The sequence below is a fragment of the Sorex fumeus genome, unplaced genomic scaffold (assembly GCF_029834395.1).
Source record: "Sorex fumeus unplaced genomic scaffold, SorFum_2.1 ptg000003l, whole genome shotgun sequence".
NCBI classification, from domain to species: domain Eukaryota; kingdom Metazoa; phylum Chordata; class Mammalia; order Eulipotyphla; family Soricidae; genus Sorex; species Sorex fumeus.
Window position 1 is genome coordinate 51125556 of NW_026606060.1, and position 25557 is coordinate 51151112.

Below are 25557 nucleotides of genomic sequence, written 5' to 3' on the forward strand. Positions count from 1 at the left end.
ATAGCAGGGCCAGGCGAGATGTTTCCTAAAAGTCACGACAAGATCATTATTCCCCCAGATGAGTCCAAGCACTAAAAAAATAGTAATTAAAAAAAAAACCGCGTTGCTATGGCTACCGTTTCCCCTGGTCACGGAATAAACGCGCTCTAGGATCCGGAAGTGGTTCTGGCGTCATGACCTCTTCCGTGGGAGGGGCGTGCTCTGTGTTGCCGTTCATTGGACAGTTTCGCCTGGCAGCCAAAGCCTCCCGGGCCGAGAGGCGGTTCCTCCGAAGAGGGGCCCGCGGAGCCGTGTGATTGGAGGAGAGGGGAGAACGACTGGCCAATCCGGAGGAGCCACGCTTCGGGCATCGGACACCGCACATGGACTGCTCTGATTGGCGAGCGGCGGTCCCCCCCACGCGTTCTCATTGGGTGCAGAGTGTGCGTGGTGCGGCCCGATTGGTGGGTTCGTGTTTCCCGTCCCCCGCCCGCGAGAAGTGGGGGTGAAAAGCGACCGGACCCGCTTGGGGGGTAGTGGGCGGACCGCGCGGCTTGAGGTGTAAGGATCCGAGCCCGGGAGTGGGGGGGGCGGAGGAGGCTCCTACGTCCAAACGGGACCTGCGACTCTCCGGCCGCGCGCCATGAGGGCCCTCTGGGTGCTGGGCCTCTGCTGCGTCCTGCTGACCTTCGGTGAGTGATCCTGGAGGAGCGGACAGTCCCCCCTCCTCCTCCTCCTGGAGCCCGGCCTCTTCTCGAAGGTTCTGGGGGGGCGTTGAGCCAGGTTGGGGGGGAGGGGGCGGTAAATAAGAAGCTCTGCACTTTGGCCAAGGAGGGGGACTGGGGCTGGGGGAGAGGGCTCCATGCCTTTCCTCGAAAGAAGCTCTGGGGTTTTTGTTCCGTTTGACCCTCTTCCTCTTCTGCAGAGGAGCAGAGAAAAAAAAACCCTTTAAATGCCTCGCACGGTGCCCGGGGTGGGGCCTCCCGGCCGAGGCCCCTCCCCGAGGATCCCTGTCCGACGCCGGGGTCCCGGGGGTTGGGACGCCTCGCCCACGCGGGGTTCCTTTGCTTTCCCCCCAGTGCTGCTTGGGAGCCTGGGGCCCCGAGCTTAACGGAAAGGCGGTGTCAGCGCGTTTGAATTCACTATTTGCCCGGGCCGCGAACGCCGTTTCCAGTCCCTTCCCATTCCTCCTTTCCCTTCCCCCTTCTGGGTGCCCCCTGGCCGGAGTTTGCACAAATCCCACTTGTAGGCCGGCCCCGGGGCGTGGGGGGAGATGGTGCAGACCTAAGTATTTGGCTGGGTCAGTTCCGAGGCCTGGCCTCGCCCTGCGCGCAACACGTGTGGACGTAGGAGGGACCTGGGAGCGAATCTACCCGGAGTCCAGGGTCGATTGAACGGGGCCACTTTCTACAAAGCATGAAGGGTCTGCTGGGGACCTCAGTGTTGGCACTTCAATAGCACATTCAACTGGGGGGGTGGGGGGATGTTTCCACGGGAGGTTTTTCTGGCAGCCCCTCCACTATTACCCACCACCGGAGTTTTTACACCCCCCTGCGCTTGCCCTGTGCGGTCTTTTTCCTTCGGAGATCGGAAGCAAAACCGGCGATGTTTGAGATTTTTCATCCCCCTGATGTTGGATTTCCTTCAGGGTCGGTCAGAGCTGACGATGAGTTGGATGTGGATGGGACGGTGGAAGAGGACCTGGGTAAAAGCAGAGAAGGCTCTCGGACAGACGATGAAGTCGTGCAGAGGTTTGTGTGCTTTTGTAAAACACCTTCCAGGCAAGCCCGGAGGGAATACTGTAGCACTCCCTTGTATCTTTGTATCTTTTCCCGCGGACCCTTTGTATCTTTTTCCTCTGAGGTCTTGGAAGGGGAGCACCCCCGAAATTTAAGTGTGGTTCAGTCCTGTCAGGGGTAGAAAGCGGATGAGTGCAAAGGTTTCTCTAAACTTGCCCTTAGGAATGACTGGTTGAAATGGAATGAATTTCTTTTGAAAACTATTTTGGTAATTATGTTGCAGAATACTTATACTAACCTTTTAAGACTTTAGAGGAGACTTCAGTTGATTTTCTTCCTTGGGTACACTTAGACTTTTTTTTTTTTTTTAAAGAATTAGGATTATTTTTTTGTTTTGGACAGTTTTAAGTATCCCGTGTAAGAGCAAGAAATGAGTATGACCTTTCTATTTATTTTTGTACAGAAAAGTGACTTTTCTTTAAGAATTTCCAACTCAGTATTAAAACAACTACTGTGGGAAAGTAATAATGAGATTGTAAAATAGCGCTATTTTATAAAGGCTTTCATTTACCCCTCCTTTCGAATAATTTTGGAAGAACGGCACTTTGATCATAGAATTTGTTTTTTAAGGAAACTAAGCAATGCCATTTTTTTTTTATCTGATTTCCATAGAGAGGAAGAAGCTATTCAGTTGGATGGACTAAATGCATCCCAAATCAGAGAACTTAGAGAGAAATCAGAGAAGTTTGCCTTCCAGGCTGAGGTTAACAGAATGATGAAACTTATCATCAATTCTCTGTACAAAAATAAAGAGGTAAGCAGAACATGATTCAGATTTTTGTCTCTTTATAGTAGCTAAGTTGTTTCTTTACATAGTAATTACCAGAAAATAGTTAATGAAGTTTAAAATACCCATTATGTGGGCGCAGTTTCCAGCACCACAAATGTACAAAAACTGCTCCTGGATTAAGATAAGAAGGGGAGAGTGGGAATAACTATTAGCCCCCAGACTTTAGTATCTTTGTGGTCTGAATGGTTGTGAGTCTCACAGGCTGTTACAGAAATGAAGCCTCATGTATTGTGTATATCCAGATCACTAATCTGAGGAGACTGTCAATGTGACTGCTTGTACCAGCTGAGGTAGCTCTTAAGAATTGCCAGTGCTTTGTGTGAAGAGCTATTTTTGCTTTTCCAAGATGAAATAAAGCTTCCTCTACATCTTAATGCATTCTTTTCTAAAACAGTGGAGAAATAAAATGAGCTTGGCTTTAACTTTGCTGTGATGTATATTGAGCCTTATCTAAATATTTGTTAAATCTGGTTTCCACTTAGATTTTCTTGAGAGAACTGATTTCCAATGCTTCTGATGCTTTGGATAAAATCAGGCTAATATCACTGACTGATGAAAATGCTCTTTCTGGAAATGAGGAACTCACAGTCAAAATAAAGGTGAGTGTAAAACAATTTTCTTTTAAAGTTAAAGCGAAAGAGGGAAATCCTAGCAGTCAAGACTGGGTAGGAGGTTTTGATTGGGGAGACTTGGGGGGTCACACCCAGCTCTGCTCAGAGGCTATTCCTGGCTCTGTGCTCAGGAGTGACCCCTGGCAGTACTCAAGGGTCCCTATCCAGTGCTGGGCATGGCAGCTGGGCTAACTCAGCCTGCTGCCTGTTCTCTATGACGCTGTAATGCTCGTTTGTCTGTTACCCATGACTGAGCTTATGCTGCAATCGAGTGACACCTCCTATGGACCACAAACCTGGAATTTAATCTCTGGCCCCTTCTTGGGAAAAGTTCGCCACCCCCCTGGCTTAGATCTTTCCAGCTGCCTAGGAGGGCCTTTGCTTTTCTTCCTGCTCACTTCAGGACTTAGACTGATGGAGCAGCCTCCGTCTGGAGCAGAGCTGGTTGCCATGGTGCCGGGATTGCTAGGAGGAGGGTCTCCCCTCAGATAAAGGCTCCAGTCCAAGAGCCACGCTCGGGCTATGCCTGTCCCTCATTGGCTGCCACTGGTCATGTGGCCTTGCCCAACCATCAATGGAGAGATGGGTTTTCTGACTGTGTTTTGGGAGGCTGAGCCAGGAATATTTAGTAAAGAACATTGATCACTACAGTTCCAAATGCAAGTTTTGACTTCTAAGAAATCAGCAAAACACAAACATACTCTAATTAATTTGGGTGGCGGCAGGGTTGGGCTATTCCCAGTGGGGCTCAGGGTTCGCTCCCAGCAGTGCTCTGGTGACCACTTGTGCCAGGGATCGAACTGGAGTTGGCCATATGCAACCACTTTGCCGCCTGTACTAGCTCCGTGGCCCAATTGCAATTTTTTTTAATGACTTTTTTCCTATTGATCTGTCTCTGCCCTTTGATATTTAGACTGACCCTATCTCTGCCCTCTTTGGATTGCTATATTCTGTGATACACTGAACTCTTCCCTGTAAAAATATTAGTACTTAAAGATGTGTATTTTGAGGGGCTGGAGAGATCGTTCAGCGGGCCCAAGTAAAATGTCTGACACTACACGGTCCCCTCACTACCAGGTATGACCCAAAATCCAAAAAGGAGAGAAAAGAAATGGGCTTTCTGACAGGGTCATTAACACAATATAGAGGAAAGATCTGTGTTTTACTTCTGTTTTAGAGTTGGTGTCGTCCTGGGGCTGCATAGTATACTAGGTAGAGTGCCTGCCTTGCATGTGGCCAGCCTGGGTTTCGTCCCTGGTCTCTCATGTCCCCAAGCTAGGAGTCACTGATGTCTGAGCACAGAGCCAAGAATAAGCCACAAGCACCACAAAGTGTGGCCAAAAAAATTAAAACAAAAAAAGGATCAATATGGCCCAGAGCTGGTAGATTTTTAGTATACATAGCTTAGCGCTGGTTGTATCCTAAGGACTCAGCAAGTAGGATTCTCTTGTGTGTCTTTCAGTGTGACAAAGAGAAGAACCTGCTCCATGTCACGGACACTGGGGTCGGAATGACCAGGGAAGAGCTGGTTAAAAACCTCGGCACCATCGCCAAGTCTGGGACGAGCGAGTTCCTAAACAAAATGACCGAAGCACAGGAAGATAACCAGTCCACTTCGGAGCTCATCGGCCAGTTCGGCGTGGGTTTCTACTCCGCCTTCCTCGTGGCCGATAAAGTCATTGTCACATCGAAACACAACAACGATACCCAGCACATCTGGGAGTCTGACTCCAACGAATTCTCCGTCATCGCTGACCCAAGAGGGAACACACTGGGACGGGGGACGACAATTACGTGAGTGTCCCTCCGGCCAGGCCAGGCCGATACAGGGTGGCCGGAGTGAACATCTGCTAGGCTCTTGGGAAGGCTTTCTGACTCTGCAGTGGCGGGAGGGGGCAGCCACGTTGCACTGTGATGTCTGTGACGGTGCTGGGCTGGCTCGGAGCTATGGGTCTAGGTTCGGTTCTTTGGCGCCAGGGTCTCCTCGGTGGGTCCGAGTTCTTCAGGGGCTGGTGATTGCGTCTGGGCTAGACTAGCCTGTTCTTGTCACACAAACAATACTATGGGGAGCATGGACCAGACTTTTTTGCCTCTGCTTTTTGGTCCCACTGTGTCTGAGATAACCGCAACACCACCAGCACCCCTTTTTTCTCTTCGACAATCTTGGCAGTAAGGAACTACCATTTCGGGAAAGAACTGACACTGCTTAGTCGGACCAAATGAAGATTATCACTTTGGCCCCCTGGTTCCAATTGAAATTTTTTCCACATTAAGCTATTTTGGTTTTGTTTTGGGATCACACTCAGTGATGCTCAGGGGTTTACTCCTGGTTCTGCACACAATAGTTACTCGTGGCGGTGCTCAAGGCACCGTACGGGGTGCTTGGACTTGAACCTGGGTCAGCCGCAGGCAAGGCAAGTGCCCTACCCGCTGTGCTATTGCTCGAGGTCTAATATTAAGAAACCTTAATGTCCAAAGCGTTGTGGCTGGTTTTCTTTATTCACGTGGGCCCATTTCTTATCCGCCTGTCACAGGTGCTCCTATAATGAAGGCTGTGCGTGTGCCTTCACCGGTTCCCTTCCTTTGTTCTGGCAGCCTGGTCTCCTGGGCTCATTAGGAGGGGACTTACTCCCCACCTCCTAATGAGGTAGTTCCACTCCAGAGCCCAGAGGACAGGGAAATAGCATCTCAGGAGAGATGGAAAATGACTCCCAAGAGGCGCTAATGTCTTGGGGAGCTAGAGGCAGGTGAGCTTCCCAAGGAGTGCCTTGAAAGGTCTCCCTGGCTGCTGGCTGGCTGGCTGTTCCCAGCCCCCATGAAGACGGTCTCCCGGTCACAGGGAGCGGGCAGTAAGGAATCTGTGGCAGCGTCTGCTTTGCTTCGGGGGCAGGAAATCGTGCCTTTTGTGGGGTGGGGGTAGCGTAGGGCTCCCACCTGCCGATGCTGGGGCTTATTCCTGGAGATCCCCAGGGCACTGTGTGTGGTGAGCAGATGGAGCCAGGGTTGCTGCCTCAAGACCTCTCTGCCAGCTCTGCCCACCCCCCTCCACCCCAAATTTGCCTTGAAAAAAACGTTCTACTCCACTTTTTCTCAGCCCTCTTCTGAGTGCTTATTACTTGCTGGGTAAGGCTGAAACAATTCCTCTGTTCTTACTTCTCACTGAAAGGATATCCCACCTTTTCCCCTAAAGCTTATCTCCACATTTGTTATACTTTCATGTTTTTTGGGGGGGAGTAGGGGGGTCAGTGCTCTTTGGGTGGTACCTGGGATTGAACTCAGAATGGCACTCAGCCCACTGGTTACCATCCCAGCCAGGGCAGAAAGTCATTCCTAAAGCTACTTTTCCGCCACTTCCCAGCCTGCGGGGCTGGGGGGAGGGGAAGGAGGGTGACCCTTGTACTGAGCCTTCCCATGTCCACCTTATGGTTTTTCCTACTTCCTGTTTGCGCCCCTGATCTGTCGCCTCTCGGTTGGTGAGTCCCCAGTCGTCCTTGATGCTAAACCCATAGGATCGGGGCTGGGGCTCATTGCCATTGCTCCCCACAGTGGTGTCTCACAGTTTATTCTCGCGTTTTCTCCAGAGTTGGGTTTTTCGTTACTCATCTCGGAATAACCGATAGAGCACGTGTCGCACTTAACGAGCCACAGTTTGCTGGCCCCTGGTCTAGCTCCCTCTGTAGGTTCTGCTTGTTTATCTCATTGCCTTTTTAAATACTTACAAGTGGGCTAACCATCAGGCTCAACTTAATTCCGAGGCTGAACCCTCTGCTGGAAAAGGTCAGGTGGGAGGTCAGGCACTGGCCTGGCAAATGACCAGCCCCAGTTCAAATCCCAGCCCCACATAGGGTCCCCCAGTTTCCCCCCCCGCCCAGAGTTTGGTCAGCTTGTCACAGACTGTCAGCTTGTTTGCAGGACTACTTGGCTAAAGCTTTCTTTAGCGGGGGGGAACCCTAACTGCGACATGGGCCATTCCCAGTGGCGCGCACATGTCAGTATTGGGGTTGCCCACTGTGTTTGAGGAAGTGTTGATTGTTTGGAGGGGTGAGGGAGGAGCAGCAACACTAAGGTACCGGAGTCAGCAGTCTCACGTGACGGGTTAAGTCCCCACAGCTGAAGAACCGACTGCACTTAAATCAGTGCTCCTGATTGGCACCTGCTGTTTCGGGTAGTACAGATATGAGCAAACAGTAATCCAGGGGCGCTGTCTCCAGTGGTTGTCTGATAGTGTTGTGTACAGTAACTAAGAGCATCTGTGGCCTCGCGCGTCTCTAGTACGAGGTTCCCAAACTTACTTGGCCACTGCGCCCCCTACAGAAAAACATTTACTCAGCAGCATCTCCCCTTGCATCCAAGGCTACTCCTGCCCCCCTAGATAGATTCACTATATTCCAGGGTGGGAGTTCTGTCGCCCACTTGAGAGGCACTGCTAGAATGTTTCCGCGCATTCAAGCGAAGAAAGGGAAGCATTTGCATTTCTCCTAGAAATCACAGGTATTATCCTCTTGGGGGAATGAGGAGGAAGCTTCCCTTCACTATACCCCATATTTGGTATTCTGTTTAGTTCTACAGCCCTTATTGGTGATGAGAGTTCTTAAATTGGGCCGGATGATTTAGAACTGCTGACTTATAATCAAATCAATTTATAATTCAAATGCTCATGATGGTTCCTTTGTTAAACATCGCTCTGCCTTTCCTTGCAGACTTGTTTTAAAAGAAGAAGCCTCTGATTACCTTGAATTGGATACAATCAAAAATCTCGTCAAAAAATATTCACAGTTCATAAACTTCCCAATTTACGTATGGAGCAGTAAGGTAAATCTGTGTTCGTAAAACTGTTATGTATTATGTTGGCAAACATTTCAGTAACATTTTAAGGTGAAGGTTGAGTACGTTGCTTTTCTATAAGCTGCTCACGGGTTCTTACAAAGACACTTTGGAGCTGCAATATTTGTTTCACTGTCTGTAGGCAAAATCAGAATTAGTAACCACATGCACTTAACCTTAATGCTTATTTCTTCAACAGACCGAGACCGTTGAGGAGCCCATGGATGAAGAAGAGGCAGCAAAAGAAAAGGAAGAATCTGACGATGAGGCCGCAGTAGAAGAGGAAGAGGAAGAAAAGAAGCCCAAAACTAAAAAGGTAAGCTGGGATCGTCCTCCAGCTGAATGGAGTATTTCAGGCGTAGTAGTGAAGTGGAAGAGTGCAGAATAATTTAAAAACATGGGAGAGTGCAGAATAATTTAATTAAATGAGAACATACATATCTATTTTCCATATTTAGTCACTGTGGAGTCACTGAATTACAAAGTTATTCATGATTTGGTTACAAAGTTATTCATGATTTGGTTTCAGCATACAATGTTTCAACACCAATGCCTACATCCTCTACCAATGCAACATACTTGATATTCTTCTAATCTCAAAACAGGTGTTTTGAAGTTATTTCAGTTTAAATCATTAAAAATAATGGGGGGAAAAGCTTAATAATCATCTACATTTTTTTATATTAAATAAATTTTTAAGGAAGTCAGAATTACAGATTATCCTAATCCCAGGCCACTGGAATAATGATTTTAAACACTAAGAAAAGGATTTTTTCCGCTTTTAATCAGTTGTTAGCAAGCACTGTGGATTAGCAGTATCTTCCCCAAAGCCGCTGTGTAATAACCACTTACTGTGACTGCAGGGATGCTGGGAGAGTTAATCAGATACTGTGATTTCAGGTCGAGAAAACTGTCTGGGATTGGGAACTGATGAATGACATCAAACCAATATGGCAGAGACCGTCAAAAGAAGTAGAAGAAGATGAGTACAAAGCTTTCTACAAATCATTTTCAAAGGTAAATAAAGGTTTTAGATAATATGGAGTGACAACACTGCTACAGTTTTTTTTTTTTCTGGGTCACACCCAGCAATGCTCAGGGGTTACTTTGCACTCGGGAATTACTCCTGGCAGTGCTCAGGGGACCATATGGGATGCCGGGGATCGAACTCGGGTCGGCCGCGTGCAAGGCAAACGCCCTACCCACTGTGCTATCGCTCCGGCCCCTGCTGCATTTTTAAATGTTTGTGTATGGTTTTCGAACTTAAACACTGTTGACTTCCTTTATAATACTTTGTGTTTATATTACACGGTTAAAAAATTCACTCTTGGTTTGATCCCCAAGAAACCACCAGGAGTGATCCCTGAACACAGAGCCAGGAGGAAGCCCTGAGTACCACTGAGCCTGACTCTAAAGCAACAAAAAAAATTAAAAATTAACTCTGTAGTTCTGTGGTGGAGTACTGGCCTTCCAGTGTTCATTCCTGGCCTCTTTCCCTGCTGCTACCAAAAAAAGGGATACTAATTTACTCTTAAAAAGATACAATCACCGGATTATCAGAAGTGTATGTTTTTAAATTTCATGGTTTTGGGGGCTAGAACTATAGCACTGTGGGTAGGGCATTTGCCTTGCACAGAGCCAGGAGTGAGCTCTGAGCACTGCTGGGTGTGACACCTCCCCCCACCCCCCCTTTACAGAATCCATAAAACTGAAGGCATGTTACTAAGTGGCTTTTAATAGAGTGTTTTGGTTTGACACCAGCAGCCATTCCAGTCTCTGTGTCCTAACATCTTCAGACATTCAGCCTTTGTGTCCTGCCCTGTTAATCGTCTACTAACTTTTCTTCCTGTGAGAATTTAAATCAGCATTGATTATGGAAGAATTTTGTTTCAAATTAACGTTTCCCCAAATAGCATTTGTTGTTTGTGGCTGTGTGCTCAGGACTTACTCCCGGCTGTGTGCTCAAGGCTCATTCCTGGCAGGGGTGGTGCTCGGGTCAAGCCCAGGTTGGCTGTGTGCTCGCCCACTTGCCTGTCACTCGGCCCTCTCCCAAATAGGATTTCCTCCAGAACAGAATAGTGGCTCTAGCACGGCTCCGTAAAACCGATGGTGTTTGTTCTTGACTTTTTATTCCAACAGTTGACTTGTTGACCTTTGTTTTCCTGTGTTAATATTCAGCCATTCTTGGGGGGGGGGGGGGGTGGACGACTGAACCCAACATGCCACCTTGGTTTGCTTCTGGTACCGTGTCTTGACATACCGCTGTTTCGCAGCCAGAAGGGTTGCTGATAGAAGGTTCTCATCATGGCCACTCCTGTCCTAGTTCATGAAGGAATTCTGTTCCCTATCCCCTGCTTCATAGTTGTCCGTTGTACTTACAAATGTTCGTGTTAGTCAGCTAGGCAGGATGGAGGGAGTGCTTCCCTAAGTTCGGGAGACCCGGCCTGCCTGTTAGAATTGCAGTCTCAGTCCTTTCTTGTCTGTCCCCTCCAGTCTCCAGGCCCCAAATTCCCACCCCCCGCCCTTTTTTCTGTGAGGGAGCCTTTTGTTGGTTAGATGCCGAGTGGCTCGGCCTTTGTGCTGCCTTCTCTCTGTGCCTCCTGAGTGACTGAAGTAACGATCTCCCACAGGAAAGTGACGACCCGATGGCGTATATCCACTTCACTGCCGAAGGGGAAGTCACCTTCAAATCCATTTTATTCGTCCCCACGTCTGCTCCCCGTGGTCTGTTTGATGAGTATGGATCTAAGAAGAGTGACTTCATTAAGGTGGGTTTTTCAGCAATAGAGGTTGAGTTTGATTTGCGAGCCTAATTCCCAGGAAGTGACTTGCTTGGGTCTCTTTCCAGCTCTATGTGCGGCGAGTCTTCATCACAGATGACTTCCACGATATGATGCCCAAGTACCTCAACTTCGTCAAGGGTGTTGTGAGTATCAGAGAGAGAGTGTGAGTGAGTGTGTGTGTGTGTGTGTGTGTGTGTGATCCAGGAGCAGGTTTGTCTGCTTGGTTTTACCCTAGTGTTCCTGTTGCTCACTGAGCTTTCTCCTGCCATCCGAAGGTGGACTCTGATGATCTCCCCTTGAATGTTTCCCGTGAGACACTTCAGCAACATAAACTGCTCAAGGTGAGGGTTCCGGAACAGCACTGGCATGGCCCTGTGGTCTTCAGAGGACAGACTGCAGGCGTGAGGGGAGTCCCCAGACTTTGAGACTGGACCGTAGATTGTTGCTCATCAGACCTTTGAGACTGGACTGTAGATCTTCACTGGGTTATCAAATGCTGAGGATCTGGCTGTTGCCACCCTGGTTTTGGATAGAACTTGTTATCGAGATCTGAGCCCAGGGTCTCACACTTGCAAGGCCGTGCTTTACTGGGGAGCCAGAGCCCCTCAAAGATTTTCCATATATAGAAAACTTGGAAAGATTCACATTGGGCCCGCCCCATATATAATAGCCACAGTCTAGTCTCAATTTGGACTATCAGTAATAAATCAGTCTCAACATCTCTCCCCCTGGTGGTTTATCTTTCACGACACACCTGCACTGCCTTACATGTGGAAGGGTCAATTTTCTTTTTTTTGGTTTTTGTGTCACACCTGGCGATGCATAGGAGTTACTCCTGGCGGTGCTCGGGGGACCATATGGGATGCTGGGACTCGAACCCGGGTCGGCTGTGTGCAAGGCAAACGCCCTACCCGCTGTGCTATTGCTCCAGCCCCAGAAGGGTCGATTTTCTGAGATTAAGATCCCTGACAAGTTCTTGGTTATTTATTTATTTATTTATTTTCCCCTCTTAGGTGATTAGAAAGAAGCTTGTCCGGAAAACTCTGGACATGATCAAGAAGATTGCTGATGAGAAATACAACGATACATTCTGGAAGGAATTTGGCACCAACATCAAGCTGGGCGTGATCGAGGACCACTCGAACAGAACACGGCTCGCGAAGCTGCTTCGCTTCCAGTCCTCGCACCACGCCAGCGACATCACCAGCCTCGACCAGTACGTGGAAAGGATGAAGGAGAAGCAGGACAAGATCTACTTCATGGCCGGCTCCAGCCGGAAAGAGGTGAGGTGAACGCCAGCTGGTGGAGCCTTCTGGGGTGCAGCTGACACGGCAGTCATCCTGGCGAGTGGACGGGCCGTCCTCGCAGGTCAGACTAGGAACACTGTTTCCCTTTGTCTTGTAGGCTGAGTCCTCTCCATTTGTTGAGCGGCTTCTGAAAAAGGGCTATGAAGTGATTTATCTCACAGAACCCGTGGACGAGTACTGCATTCAGGCTCTTCCCGAGTTTGACGGGAAGAGGTTCCAGAACGTTGCCAAGGAAGGAGTGAAGTTTGACGAGAGTGAGAAGACTAAGGAGAGCCGTGAAGCAGTTGAGAAAGAGTTTGAGCCTCTGCTGAACTGGATGAAAGATAAAGCCCTCAAGGACAAGGTATTCAACTGCCTGCTTTTTCATTTTTCAGTCAACAAATTAGGCTTTACAGATGGTATTTTTTTGGTAACTGTACAGAAAACCTTTAATGTGGTTAGATCAAGGGTTAAGGGGCTTAAAATCCTTCCAGTACAGGGCCTGGTGCCGTAGTCTGGGGGAGGAAGGGAGGGAGGTTGGCCTTGTGTGAGGCCTGGCCCGGGTGCACACAGCCGGGGCTATCTCTGTCTGGCTCTCAACCCCATCTCTTTTCCCCAGATTGAGAAGGCCGTGGTGTCGCAGCGCCTGACAGAGTCGCCTTGTGCGCTGGTGGCCAGCCAGTACGGCTGGTCGGGCAACATGGAGAGAATCATGAAGGCGCAGGCCTACCAGACGGGCAAGGACATCTCCACCAAGTAAGCAGCTGGCCCCCAGCCAAGCGGGGAGCACTTGGGCCACCTGTCGTGGGCGGATAATGCCAGCTGCTCTCGACCCACAATCCTCACAGGGGTGAGATGAGGCAACCGCAGGAGAGAAGGCCCTGCCTGACCTCTCGTACACAGTGTCTTTCCTTTTGCTTTCGGTGATACGCTTAGCCTGGGTTGTGACAGTTTTAGGTAGTCGTTACAGAGGAGTTCAGTGACAGTTGCGTTTCTCGAGTGAGTGGAGACCCTTTGAACAGCATCACAGACTCCTCCTGATCTGGCTCATTAAATTGCAAGCATCCCTGATTGTAGGTATGCCCACACAATAAAGGACCAAGTTACAAGTGCTTGAACTTGAGGACCAAGCATTGGCCCTGAGCCCCTTTCAGAGACGACCCCTCCCTTCTCTTTTTTTTTTTTTTTTTAAGAAATACATAATGGAAGATTGAAGTTTATGTTTCAGTGGCCTGGAAATTGACTTCTTCGCTGCTTTTATTCTCCTTGTTTGAAATACCTTAAGTTTCTATTGCATCCTCGTTACTTATTTTCCTTCAGACCCAGCTTAAGGATTCTCACAGGGTGGGCTGGAGAGAGAACAGCAAGTAGGGTGCTTGCCTCATATATGACCAACGCAGGTTCAATCCCTGGCACACATATGATCCTCCCCAGACCCACCAGGAGCGATTCCTGAATACAGAACTAGGAGTCAGCCCTGAGCAGAGCTGGGTGTGGCCCAGAAACCAATCCAAAAAGAGATTCTCACAAACGGTAGCCTGCCTTCTCACAGTGCTCAGTTCCGTTGTAAGGGACACATGTCCGTGTAATAGGAGGATACACTGTGTGTGACCCAAAAAGCAATTTGCATATTATGTCCCACCCTGTCGGAGGGTAAGACTGCCAGTAAGCAGCAGGCACAGTCTTTATCCTTCTATTACACGCAGCCCGGGCGCCCGTGTGGGAACAGACACCTCAGTCCATAACCGCGAAAGACGTGCGGCTGCATTCAGGCTGCTGGGAACGGAGCTCAGAGAAAAGAAGTGTCTGTTGGGGGCAGGGTGTTTGTTTTTGCTTTTTAAGCATACTTGTGACAAGAGCACAGAGGTGTTTCTGGGGGAGGACACGGCCATACCGACTCGGGGAGACAGAGCTGCCGAGTCTATGGGCCCCAGAGAGAGCTGGGCGGAGCGGGGGAAGTGGCCAGCGTGCACTAGGATCCCCATGAGCCCCGTCCAGAGACATGTCTCCCCCCCCCCCCCCCCCCCCCAGCTGCTGTGAGAGGCCAAGGGCGCTAAGACACTGAGCCACATACGGGGCCATGGGGCCCTGACTTGGGAGCTGGTTTCTCTGTGATCGTGAAACATGGTAAAAAACGGTACCACCATTTCCTGTGCTGATGGCAGTCATCTGTATGTATCCCCCAACAGTTACTACGCCAGCCAGAAGAAAACATTTGAGATCAACCCCAGGCACCCGCTGATCAGGGACATGCTGCGGCGAGTCAAGGTGAGTGAGTTCCCACGTGCCCCCGCTCCCTGTCACGCGCGCGGCCCGCATCTTCTGGGGCTTACGTGTAGCTTCTCCTTTCAGGAAAACGAAGACGATGAAACCGTCTCGGACCTTGCCGTGGTCCTGTTCGAAACCGCCACGCTGCGCTCGGGCTACCTCCTCCCCGACACGAAAGCGTACGGAGACCGGATCGAAAGGATGCTCCGCCTCAGCCTGAACATCGACCCAAATGCCAAGGTGTGTGGCCCTGCCTTCCCGTGGGCAGCTGGGGGTGCCGCTAGAAATTCAGAATCCCTCCGGGAGACTGGCTTCTGGCCTGTCAGCTCAGCTGCTCCTCTGCAACGGTGGGTCTCCCCAACCACTGGGCGGTAGGAACAGTCCGCTTAAGGCGCTTGCTGGGTGACCCCCAGCAAGTTCCGTGCCCAGAGCATACCCCAAAAAACAAAGTTCGCCAGCCCTAAGAAGCATCATAGAAACAATACTAAACCTCACACTTGGGTGCGGGACAGGTGGCGCTCTGTCAGTGTGAGAGGGTTGAAGAGTGTCTTCCTAAAGCAGCGGTTCCAGCTGGGGGCATATGAGCCCCAGGGAACCCCTGGCAGCCACGGGAAAGGTGGGGGGGAGTGAAGGTCTCATAAGTTCTGCTCTTAGGTGGAAGAGGAACCAGAAGAGGAGCCAGACGACACCACAGAGGACACGGAGCAGGATGAGGAAGAAGACATGGACGAAGGCGCAGATGAAGAACAGGACACAGTGGTAGGAGTGGAGAAGGGGCGGCGACGGGCTGGGAGGGGGAGCAGAGCGCCCGAGGGCTGAGTGCAGTCAGTGGAGCAACCCAGTTGTGTTCTGGGTTTTAAGTGTATATATGGATGTTCTTTTGAGAGTGTTGGGATGGCCGTGCGGTGCTTCTGTACCGTTTCCCAGAGTGGGCGATATTTCCCTCGAAGCGATGAAATGATGCTGGGGGGCTGGGCGCAGTAGGGTGCAGTTGGGAGAGGAGGCCACTTTGCTCACTCTCTAAAAGTAAATTTAAGGCCAGAGCGATAATAAAACGGGGAGGACGTTTGCCCTGCACGCGGCCGACCTGGGTTCAGTCCCCGGCACCCCATATGGTCCTCCAAGTGCCACCAGGAGTAATTCCTGAGTGCAGAGCCAGGAGTAACCCCTGAACATTGCTGGGTGTGACCCAAAAAGCAAAAAGTAAATTTGAGAATTTGGGGGGGGGGGGTGTGGTATTGATTTTTCTTTTTCTGTTATCAGGATAAGCCAAGTTAAGTTTGGGAACCTTCTGTCTTACTCCATTGCAACTTTGCTGATGCAAAATCACCTGTTTTAAAATTTTTTATTTTTGATTTAAGGGACTTGGTGGGTTCTAAATTAGTTTGCAGGTTAGCAAGGTAAAGTTCTGGCCTACAGCTAAAGTAATAGAAATAGCTAAGCTTGCCCATTTCATTTTTTTTTTTTAACTAAATAGATTTTCTGTAGGGGCTGGAGATAGAGTACATGGGGTAGATAGGGTCCAGTGGACCGAGCACTGACCTCATACATGGCCAACCCAGCTTCAATGCCTAGTACCTCATATGGCCCCAAGAATCTGCCAGGTGTGACCCAAAACAGAAACCATAAGCTTTATGGAAGTGAACACTTTATGCATGTATGTTACACGTATGAACTATATACACGATCTTTTTTACCTATAAATTCAAATGGGTAGCATGGTATGTATCAGTGTCATGTAGATCTAATTTTAAAGAATTGTAATTTGACGCTAACACATTGTACGGATTAAAAAATGCATCTAAATATCTTATTTTTGTTTCTACAGAAATCTACAGAGGAAAAAGATGAATTGTAAATCACATCGTCACCATCTGGAGCTTGTGTGGAGAGGGAATGTGAAATTTCAGTCATTTCTTTTGGGAGAGACTTGTTTTAGATGCTTCCCCCAACCCCTTCCCCCCTGCACTGTAAAACATTGGGATTGTGGGTCACAGGAAGAAGTGGGTTTTTTAGTTGAATTTTTTTTAACATTCCTCATGAATGTAAATTTGTACTATTTAACGGACTATTCTTGGTGTAAAATCTTGTCATGTGTATAAAAATAAAAAACCCAAATACTCAGTGTCTTGTCTGTCTCCAGACGATAGTATATAGAATGACTATAACTGCCTGATGCCTAAATTTTTCTTCCCTATAATCCATACACACTGAAGATTGTTTAATCCAGTTTTTCAAATCACCTGTACATCCTTAGAGGAATTCCCAACAATGTAGGTACTTTGCCTTCTAGAAGGTGGACCTCAGTGCCCACTAATTTTCTTAATGATTGTGAAGTTAGTGACTTCATTGCAGATAAACATGGTAGACAGTAATGAGCCAAGTGGCAAGGTTAGTACTGATATTTTATCACTGGTATATGATGAAAACTTGATACCTCTGCCATACCTCCTTGGGGCTAGAGCACAGCAGGCAGGGCACTTGCTGGCACAGGGCCAACCCAGTTCAATCCCTGGCACCCCATAGGGTCCCTCAAGCTCTACCAGGAGTGACCCCTGAACATAGCCGCCACAGACATACACATGAACCCCTGTCACAAAAATTACAAAACTCCATACTCCCTAGCCATTTTACTTTGGGGTTTTGTTTGTTTTCAGCAAATCAAGAAATTTACTTCTATGTGAGGGGGAAAAAACAGGGAAGGAAATTACATGTTCAAGACAGCAAGCTTCTCCAGAGGGGAGAAACATGCTCTAGAGAAAACATGGACTTCGTAGCCAATTTCAAGAAAAACAAGATAAATTTAGACTGAACAAGATCAAGTTCAAGGGCTAGAGGCCAGGATTGAGGTACCTGGCTTGCGTAGAGCCAAACTCACGTACATACACGTTGCCAGCACTGCATGGTCCCCAGAGCACCTCTGGAATCATGAGACAGTCCCATGAACAATGCTCAGTGTGGTCCCAATACACACCCCCCACCCTCTAAAGTTCCAAGGTCAAACCAAGGAAAGGAACTGCATCTGGGGATGCAGCTAAGTGGTACGGCAACTGCCTGGCAGATGGGAGGCCATGAATGATTTTGATCCCGTCCTGGCAAATCCCTCCATCACTGAATGCAGCTGGCAGCTTGCCCTTTGGTTTCCTGGGGCTTCTGCAACCAAATTATAGCCCCCACCTAATAACCTGCGATCACTGGTCAGGGAATTGGGCAAATGACTCAGAGGGAGACATTGAAATACAATTTGGATCAGAACTGGTGAGATGTGACTGCCCAGGCTATGGACAGTCGGGGTTCTTTGACAGGTGCCCAAGAGGGGTAGGGAGGAATACCAGGACCACTGCATTCTTTCTGCAAACTCAGACATTCCCAAATAAAAAGGCTGTCTTTAAAAGCCACCCTTAACTAGATACTGGGTGATGTGTGGTGAAGATGTTTCAAAGGGCTGCAGCACACGCTTTGCATGCTGGGGGCCCAGATGCAAATTAATATGTGGGGATTTTGTTGTTGTAGTTGTTATTGGACCACACACCCAGCAGTGCTAAAGGCTTACTCCTGGTTCTGCACTCAGGGATCAATCTTGGCAGTGCTCAGGGGACTGTATCGGGTGTGGAGGATGGAACTGTGGTTGGCTGCGTGCCAGGCAAGCTCCCTACTCCCACCAATGCTCGCTCTCTCTCCAAATGGCAAATTAGTATTTTTGTATTCCTGGGACTGCCCACCTGAGCATAGTACTGCTAACTGGGTAGCTTAAAACAACACAGCTTCATCCTCTTCAAGTCCTGGATCTGACAGTCAGAAATCTAAATATGAATAGGGTGATGGCATTGAATCCGTCCTTGCCTCTTCCTCCTGTCCACAGGCCCTCAAATCTTCGTGCTCCCCAACCAGAAGCCACATTCCTCCCATTTTTGCCTATGGTCATGTGACATTCTCCCTGTGTCCATCTGGGTTTCTCTCTTACCCACACTAAAGAGGGGCAAGGGCCCATGATTACATTTGTTAAAACCTTAGTTCCAAATAAAGTCATATTCCTAAGGGGCTGGATATCTTTGGAAGGAGATACAATTCAACCCTGAGCAGTATTCATTAAGGTTTACCGTGAATTGAAAACTTTTATTTTTTTTTTAAAAAAAGGAAGGGGGAAAAATACAAGGTCACAGAGGAAACAGAGGCTAAGACTCTTGCTTTGCATGCAGCCAACCGAGGTTCCATTCTCAGCAGCGCACCATGTCCCCTGAGCACCGCCAGGATTGTTCCTTGAGCACCGAACCAATGAACCCTGTGCAGCTGAGTGTGACCCCAAAACCAAGATAAATAAATGCTAACAGGTCTCTCGAATGAAGGAAAAAGAATCTCTGATAGTCCGAATCGCAACAAATTTTTGTGTATTTAATTCCAAATGAACTTCAAACTCCAAAGAGATACAGGAGGAAGACTGTGGACCCCAGGCGCCCACAGGGGTGATCCCTGAGTACTGGGCTAGGAGTAAGCCCTGAGCACAGCCGGGGACAACCCAGTGACTGCCCCCGCCTCCCCCACCCTCCACACATGGCGGGGACCAGCCCCAGGTGAGCAGGCCTGAAGCAGAGGTGCCGCAAGGATTGAGACAGAAATGAGAGAGGAAAAGAATGAGATCGGGTAGCTACCAGCCTTGTGGGTTGAGCCCCGAACCTGCACCACCAACAGTATTAACTGCTCAGAACTAGTAATTACTGAATAGAGATGAAAATTCCTTGGTCAGGTGCCTGATAATCTTGATCTCTCCAGGTTAGATTTTTACGTATCTGAGGGTGTTAGTTTATTGGGATGAACAGAAATGCAAAGGGCTTCCTTCAGGGGAAGTTCTTCCAGGAGGGGAAACAGGAAACAGAAACAAAGCAGACAGGACCCCCGCCAGGGTCGGCATTCCGGGGAAGAGTTCCATATCTGGACCCCAGTTTCGGGACACACACACACACACACACACACACACACACACACACCAACTTTGAGATTCTGGGTCCCAGTACACCAACACACAGACACACAGACACACACCTCAGCTTTGGGACTCTGGGTCCCAACACACCAACACACACACACACACACACACACACACACACACACCAGCTTTGGGACACATCCCAGCTTCACGATTCTGGGTCCCAACATACACACAAACACCACACACACACACACACACACACACACACACCAACTTCGGGATTCTGGGTCCCAACACACATACATGCAATAACTTCAAACTGAAAATATACTTTTTCATTCTTTACATATATATACACTTTTTCTCTCTTCAAACCGAGAATGTACTTTTTCATTCCCTCCCTCCCTGACTATTGTGATAAGCAGGGTCTGCTCCCACCTGCCTCTGGGGCTCAGTGGGTGGGTGGCACGTCAGGTTGTGCTCAGTGAGGTCAGTCTAGCTGGGGTGCCTGCACATGTGCTTCCCAGAGTGTCAATGAGTTGTGGTGTGGCGCTCCCCAGAGGTGGTGCTCCCCAGAGGTAGTTCTTCCAATCATGGTGCTCCCCGGAGGCAGGTCTTTCAGGTCTCGGTGCTCAGACAATTTTCAGTTGCAATGCTTGCCGGCAGTCACGACCCTCCTTGCGTTGCTCAGATACAGCGGGTTATGATGCAGCCGGAAATGGCTGTGGCAGCGTTCAGGAAGCAGACAGCAGCAGGAATCACACACGGCGGAGGGCCTGGACCCGAACGGTGAGATGCCAGCGTTTCACAGACGGCAGCACAGAGGCTTGAACTCATGACCACACACTTGCTCTAAGCCCCTGCCCTACCCCTGAAACGCTTCAATTCGGCTGAGTACAAATTGCACTTCCTGCTTTTCTGCCGAAATATTAACTTTACACTGTTAGGTATTCATTATCAAAGGTGACTTTTATTGTCATTAACTTGTCATTGATCTTTGCCACTGGAGGCCAAGTTACAAATTTTCATTCTCATACTCAAAATATCTAGAAACCACATCCGCTCTAATGCTCTGGGGGTTTGCATGAGACAAAGCTGACTCTGGCCAAATCAGAGTTAAGTATCAGCCTATCCGAGCACCCCCACTTGCAGTTAGCCTCAGATTAGGGGTGAAAGGACAAAAAAGCTCCATAGACGTTTTACAAACGTGTTTAAAACATGTCGCGCTATTCGCAGAGTTCTGAGTTTCTACTGCTGTGAAATTTGAGGTTCGTGTTGTCTCTCTTTGTGCCCCAAAAGCTCCGTTTTGAGTTCTCCAGGCTTGGGTGGAATTTCAGGTATTGTCTATTTAAAAAAAAAAAAAAAAGCCAGCGCTTTTTTAGACTGTAACTGAATGTGACCTGAAACACTTCAAAGAAAGCTTAATGCGAAAGAACAGACAGTCCCTGTTGTTCAAAGATAATTATCTGTTGTCTGGCTTACTTACTCTTGGCTCTGTGCTCAGAGCTTACTCCTGGCAGTGTTTGTGGGGTCCGTATATAGTGCTAGGGATTGAACCTGGGGTCAGCTGTGTGCAAGGCCAGTGCCTTAACGCTTGTCCTGTCTCTCTGGCCCCTCAAAGATAAACTTTCATTTTAGGAGAATGTGGGGTGCCAAAAACCCTTCTAGACCTACGCTTACGTCACGCTACCGTCTGTGTCTGGAGTCCCACAGGACTCACAAAGGGGAGGGTGCCTGGATAGTGTTAGCAGCAACGGACAAATCACAAATCAAATCATTTGAAAATTCATTTTTTGGAGGGGCAGAGGGCACACCCTAGAGTACTCCGGGATTCCTCTGGGCTCTGCTCGGGGATCGCTCCTGGGAGGGCTCAGAGGGCTATAATAGGGTGCTGGGGAACCCAGGTCAGTCACAGGCAAGGCAAGCACCCTACCCACTGTACGACTCTCTGGGCCCTGAACATTTACTACTGCGCTACTTGCAGCCCCTGTACTATGTGCCTGGCCCAGAAACAAACAGGTAATCATTGCATTCGTTAAAAATCGTGAGCGCTTCCTACATGCAAAATAACAGAAAACTGCCTTCATGAAAGGAGGTCTGAAAGAAGTGTGAGAATTCATTTTGGAACAACTCTGGTGAGACATAATTCACAGACCCTACCTGCATCCCTCTAAATACACAACTCCACAGCTGTTGGTCTTGTCACAAGCTTGGGGATCCAGCATTGTTGGTTATTAACCCACAGGTTAATTTTAACCTTTTTTTTTTAAGGTTAATTAGGGCTAAAATTAGGTACGTTTTAGGCTTCATCGGTGAATTGCCCCTTTTCCTCCAGAGAAGCTTATAAAATAGCATCCCGAATTTAGTTAAAGTTTAGCTTTAACTTTTTCTTTGTGTTTTACCTCTCATTGTCACAGTTCCCGAATCAGTCTTGATTACTTATAAGCCAAAACTTTCTGGTAATCCTGAACTTTTGTATTTGTAGCGTTATGTATTTGAAGTGCTGTGTATTTGCACCTGCTTTTCTATTTCCGCCTTTTTATATCTTACTATAGAGCAATGTTCTTTGGTTAAACACAGAAAGACCATTAATGCTATGCTCCTAATATTTGGGAGTCGATTAACTCTGAAATGCATCTACTCCTGGGCTTCCATCATAATTACTTGACTCAGGCTTCAGTTGCTCTAGTTCCTAACATCCCAAAAGGGAGGTCCCACCGTGCGACTGGAACGGACCTGGGGCGAGTGGCAAAGCCACCCCAGCATCGAAAGGGGATAGTCTAGAAAGCATACATGCCTGGTCTTGATGCAAGCTGTTATTTCAAGAGGGTTCTGTCTCTTAATTCCAGCGGTTATGAATTAAGGACCACCACGGGGGGGGGGGGGGGGGGGGGGGGAGGAGAAAACAAGCTGAACTGGCCTGAGGAGACTTAGTCTGGGATTTACGGTAAAAGCCTTGCTTGCTCTCAGAGCCCAGAGAACTAAGTGTTGGGATCTTTGTCTCTTACTTTGTTCATCCAAACAACTGCAAGTATTGATAACATTTACAACTAGAAGATAAAAGCAAAGTAGATGTCCCTGGGAGACAGAGTGTCTCCGTGCTTTAATCACCCCAAAAGAGAATTTCGTATGTTTTATCTATGTAAATCACTTGACATCCCTTATTCATCTCATTGCTCATCTATGTAAATGATCTATGTAAATTTCCAGATGTCTTACCTATGTAAAGGATCAATCACACCTACATCCTGTGCCTCAACCCCCCTCAGATGTTCTATAAATATGCTAGCAGCTCTGCATTAATAGGGTCTTTTTACCACCAGGCTATGTCCCCACCACTCTCCTCGCTCCCGCCTGCCCCCGCCCCCCAATCTCTCTGTCTCCCAGTCTCTGCTGGGGAGGCCTGGGGAGAATGGGAGGTGGCTCTAGGTCACCGAAAGGTGTCGCTGCACCCCTGCCCAAACTTTGTGAACTCACACAGCACTACATTTTAGAAATTTTCATCACCCACCCAGAGGACCCCCCTTCCCCTCCCCCTCCCCCCCTAGTCACTCTCATTCCCACACCACTGCCTTGGGCTCCATTCCTGGGTTCTGGGGTCTCTGTAGACCCACCCACTCTAGACAGTTCACATAAGAGCAACTACATAAAGCCGGTGGTGGGCTTTTGGAACTATTCCCACATTTCCAGGGTCCATCTGTGTTCTCACAGCTACCAATGCGTCATTCCCTCATTAGGACTGAACGATACTGTCTGGACCATGGCTATCCCACACGTAACTGACCCAGTCGTCAACTGATGGACATTTTAATAATTCTGACATTTTATGATGGAGAATAGTCACCCCACTGGTGTTCAGGAATCATTCCTGCTGGTTCTTGGAGAATCATATGCAGTGCCAGGGATCAAACGAGGGTCAGCCACATGCAAGGCAAGTGCCTTAACTCCTGTCCTAGCTCTCCAGCAGTCCCCACTTTGGACTGATGAGTGACGCTTCTGTGAACATCCACATCCATGATTTTGTGTAGACAGGTTTTTACTTCTCAGGAAGAAACCTAGAAGTGGAACATCTGGGTCATAGGGTAACTGTGGGCAGAAAAACACCCAGTGGTGTGCAGGCCTTACTCCTGGCTCTACACTCAGGGATCACTCCTGGTGGGGCTCAGGGGACCATATGTGGTGCCAGGTATCAAACCTGGGTCAGCCGCATGCCAGGTAAATGCCCTACCCACTTTACTATGGTTCGGGCTCCCAGTGGGCCCAATTTCCCCACATCCTCTATAGCACTTGTCAAGGACAATTTCTCTGTACCCATCACCATGAGTCTGAAGCAGTATCCGTACTGCCATGGTCTTAATTTGCCTTTTCTGGGTAGCTGATGAAACCGAGCACCTCCTTCCATGCTACTGTCTGCTGCCCTCTATATTTTCATTTTATTGCTTTAGGGGCACACTTAGCAGTGCTCAGACATTACTCCTGACTCTATGCTCAGGGATCACTCCTGGCCAGGCTTGGAGGACCAGATGTGGTGCCGGGGACTGAGGCCAGGTTGGCTTCATGCAAGGCAAGCACCTGTACCATCTCTGTAGTCTTCTCACCACAGACGAGGAGGAGAAGGAGGAGGAGGAAGACGAGAGGGAGGAGGGGGAAGAGGGGGAGGAGGGGGAAGAGGGGGAGGAGGAGGGAAGAGGAAGAGGAGGGGGAGAGGGAGGAGGGGGAGAGGGAGAGGGAGGAGGGGGAAGAGGGGGAGGAGGAGGGGGGAGGAAGAGGAGGGGGAGAGGGAGAGGGAGGGGGAGGGGGAGGGCCAGCCGTGCAGAGAACAAGCATTGTTTCAGGCAGGCCGAATCCTGGAAGGCCCTTTGTTAGGGAAGGGGGATTGTTCAGTTTTGTTGAGGGCCACACCCAGCAGCGTGCCCGTTGAGCCCAAATGCACTGCAGTGTCCAAGGAAAAGTAATCACTGGCACAAAATATCTGAACCGAGGTTCAGAGGAGTCAAGCAGGGGACACAGGGGGGCTGGAGAGACAGGAAGTCACTGGTGGGTTCTGAGCAGTGACATAAAGGTGCTGACATGTCAGAGGAAGAGGATGGTGGCTTTGTTGAGAATAAACAGGAGCAGGGTTGGAAGGCAGGACAAAGGTCAGGAAGTGGTGACAGTAACTGCAAAGGACAGGGACTCAGAGGGGCCTGATTTGGGCTAGTACGAGGGAGTCTGGGAAAAGCGGTGCAATTCTGGGCGCGCTTTTTGGATGACGCCACCAGGAAAAGCGCAGATGAGTAAGGGGCGAGGGGGCACCCCAGGGCTGGGCCTGCCAACTGCAAGAGGAAGGTCCCTTCCTTGTAATAGGGGAGACTTCAAGAAGAGCTGCTGGCTGGACGAAGGTTCAGTTTTTTTTTTTTTTGGTTTTGTTTTTGGGTCACACCTTGAGGTGCTCAGGGCGGACTCCTGGCTCTGCATTCAGGGATCACTCCTGGTGATGCTCAGGGGACCATATGGGATGCGGGGGACCAAATCCGAGTTGGCATGCAAAGCAAACACCTTACCCGCTGTATGGTCACCCCAGTCCCAAGATGTCTGGTTCTGAACATGTTTGTATTACACCCGTGGGGGAGCATGAACCGAGCATGTGTTTACTAACCAAGTCTGATACACATGTGAGAGAAGTAGAGGCATAATTTAATGAAGAGAAAATCACTAATGCTACGTGGTTAAAGATAGATCACAGGAAAGTGGAGACAAAGGGAAAAAGGGTAAAAGGGGAAAAAAAAAGTCAGCTCTACCTGCTTGGCCTGTGCAAGGCCCTGAGTTAGATCCCTGGCACTATACAGCCTTCTAAGGATTGGAAAGCTCTGGTGACCCTTGAGCACCTCCAGGATGGGTCCTACATTGCCCTCCCAAATAAAGACTGAACATCTGCAAAGAAATCAGGGGCTGGAGCAATAGTACAGTGGGTAGAGCATTTGCCTTGCACGTAGTCAACCCGGATTCAATTCCCAGCATCCCATATGGTCCCCTGAGTACCGCCAGGAGTGATTCCTGAGTGCAAAACCAGGAGTAACCCCTGTGCATCGCCAGATGTGACCCCAAAAAGAAAAAAAGAAAGAAAGAAAGAAAGAAAGAAAGAAAGAAAAGGAATCACAGACTGGAATCATAGTAGCGCAGGCAGGGCGCCTTGCACCCATCACCGACATCACATAAGGTCCCCCAGCCCCGCTGCGAGTGATCCCTGAGCGCAGAGCCAGGGGCAGGCTCTGAGCACTGCTGGGTGCAGCCCCAAAATATAAATGAAA

The 25557-nt window shown here is 49.0% G+C and overlaps 1 protein-coding gene across 1 annotated transcript; it reads left to right on the plus strand.

The window, feature by feature from the left end:
- Positions 1 to 501: 501 nt before the first annotated feature.
- HSP90B1 (heat shock protein 90 beta family member 1) lies at positions 502 to 16464 on the plus strand. The gene is made up of 18 exons (XM_056114604.1): positions 502 to 671; positions 1628 to 1730; positions 2391 to 2532; positions 3051 to 3167; positions 4642 to 4973; positions 7880 to 7991; positions 8203 to 8319; positions 8904 to 9020; positions 10634 to 10771; positions 10852 to 10929; positions 11062 to 11127; positions 11800 to 12069; positions 12191 to 12436; positions 12692 to 12828; positions 14262 to 14340; positions 14425 to 14580; positions 14995 to 15099; positions 16169 to 16464. Exons 1-18 carry the CDS (start codon positions 623 to 625, stop codon positions 16196 to 16198), a joined length of 2394 nt encoding a protein of 797 aa, XP_055970579.1. The 5' UTR covers positions 502 to 622; the 3' UTR covers positions 16199 to 16464.
- Positions 16465 to 25557: the final 9093 nt, after the last annotated feature.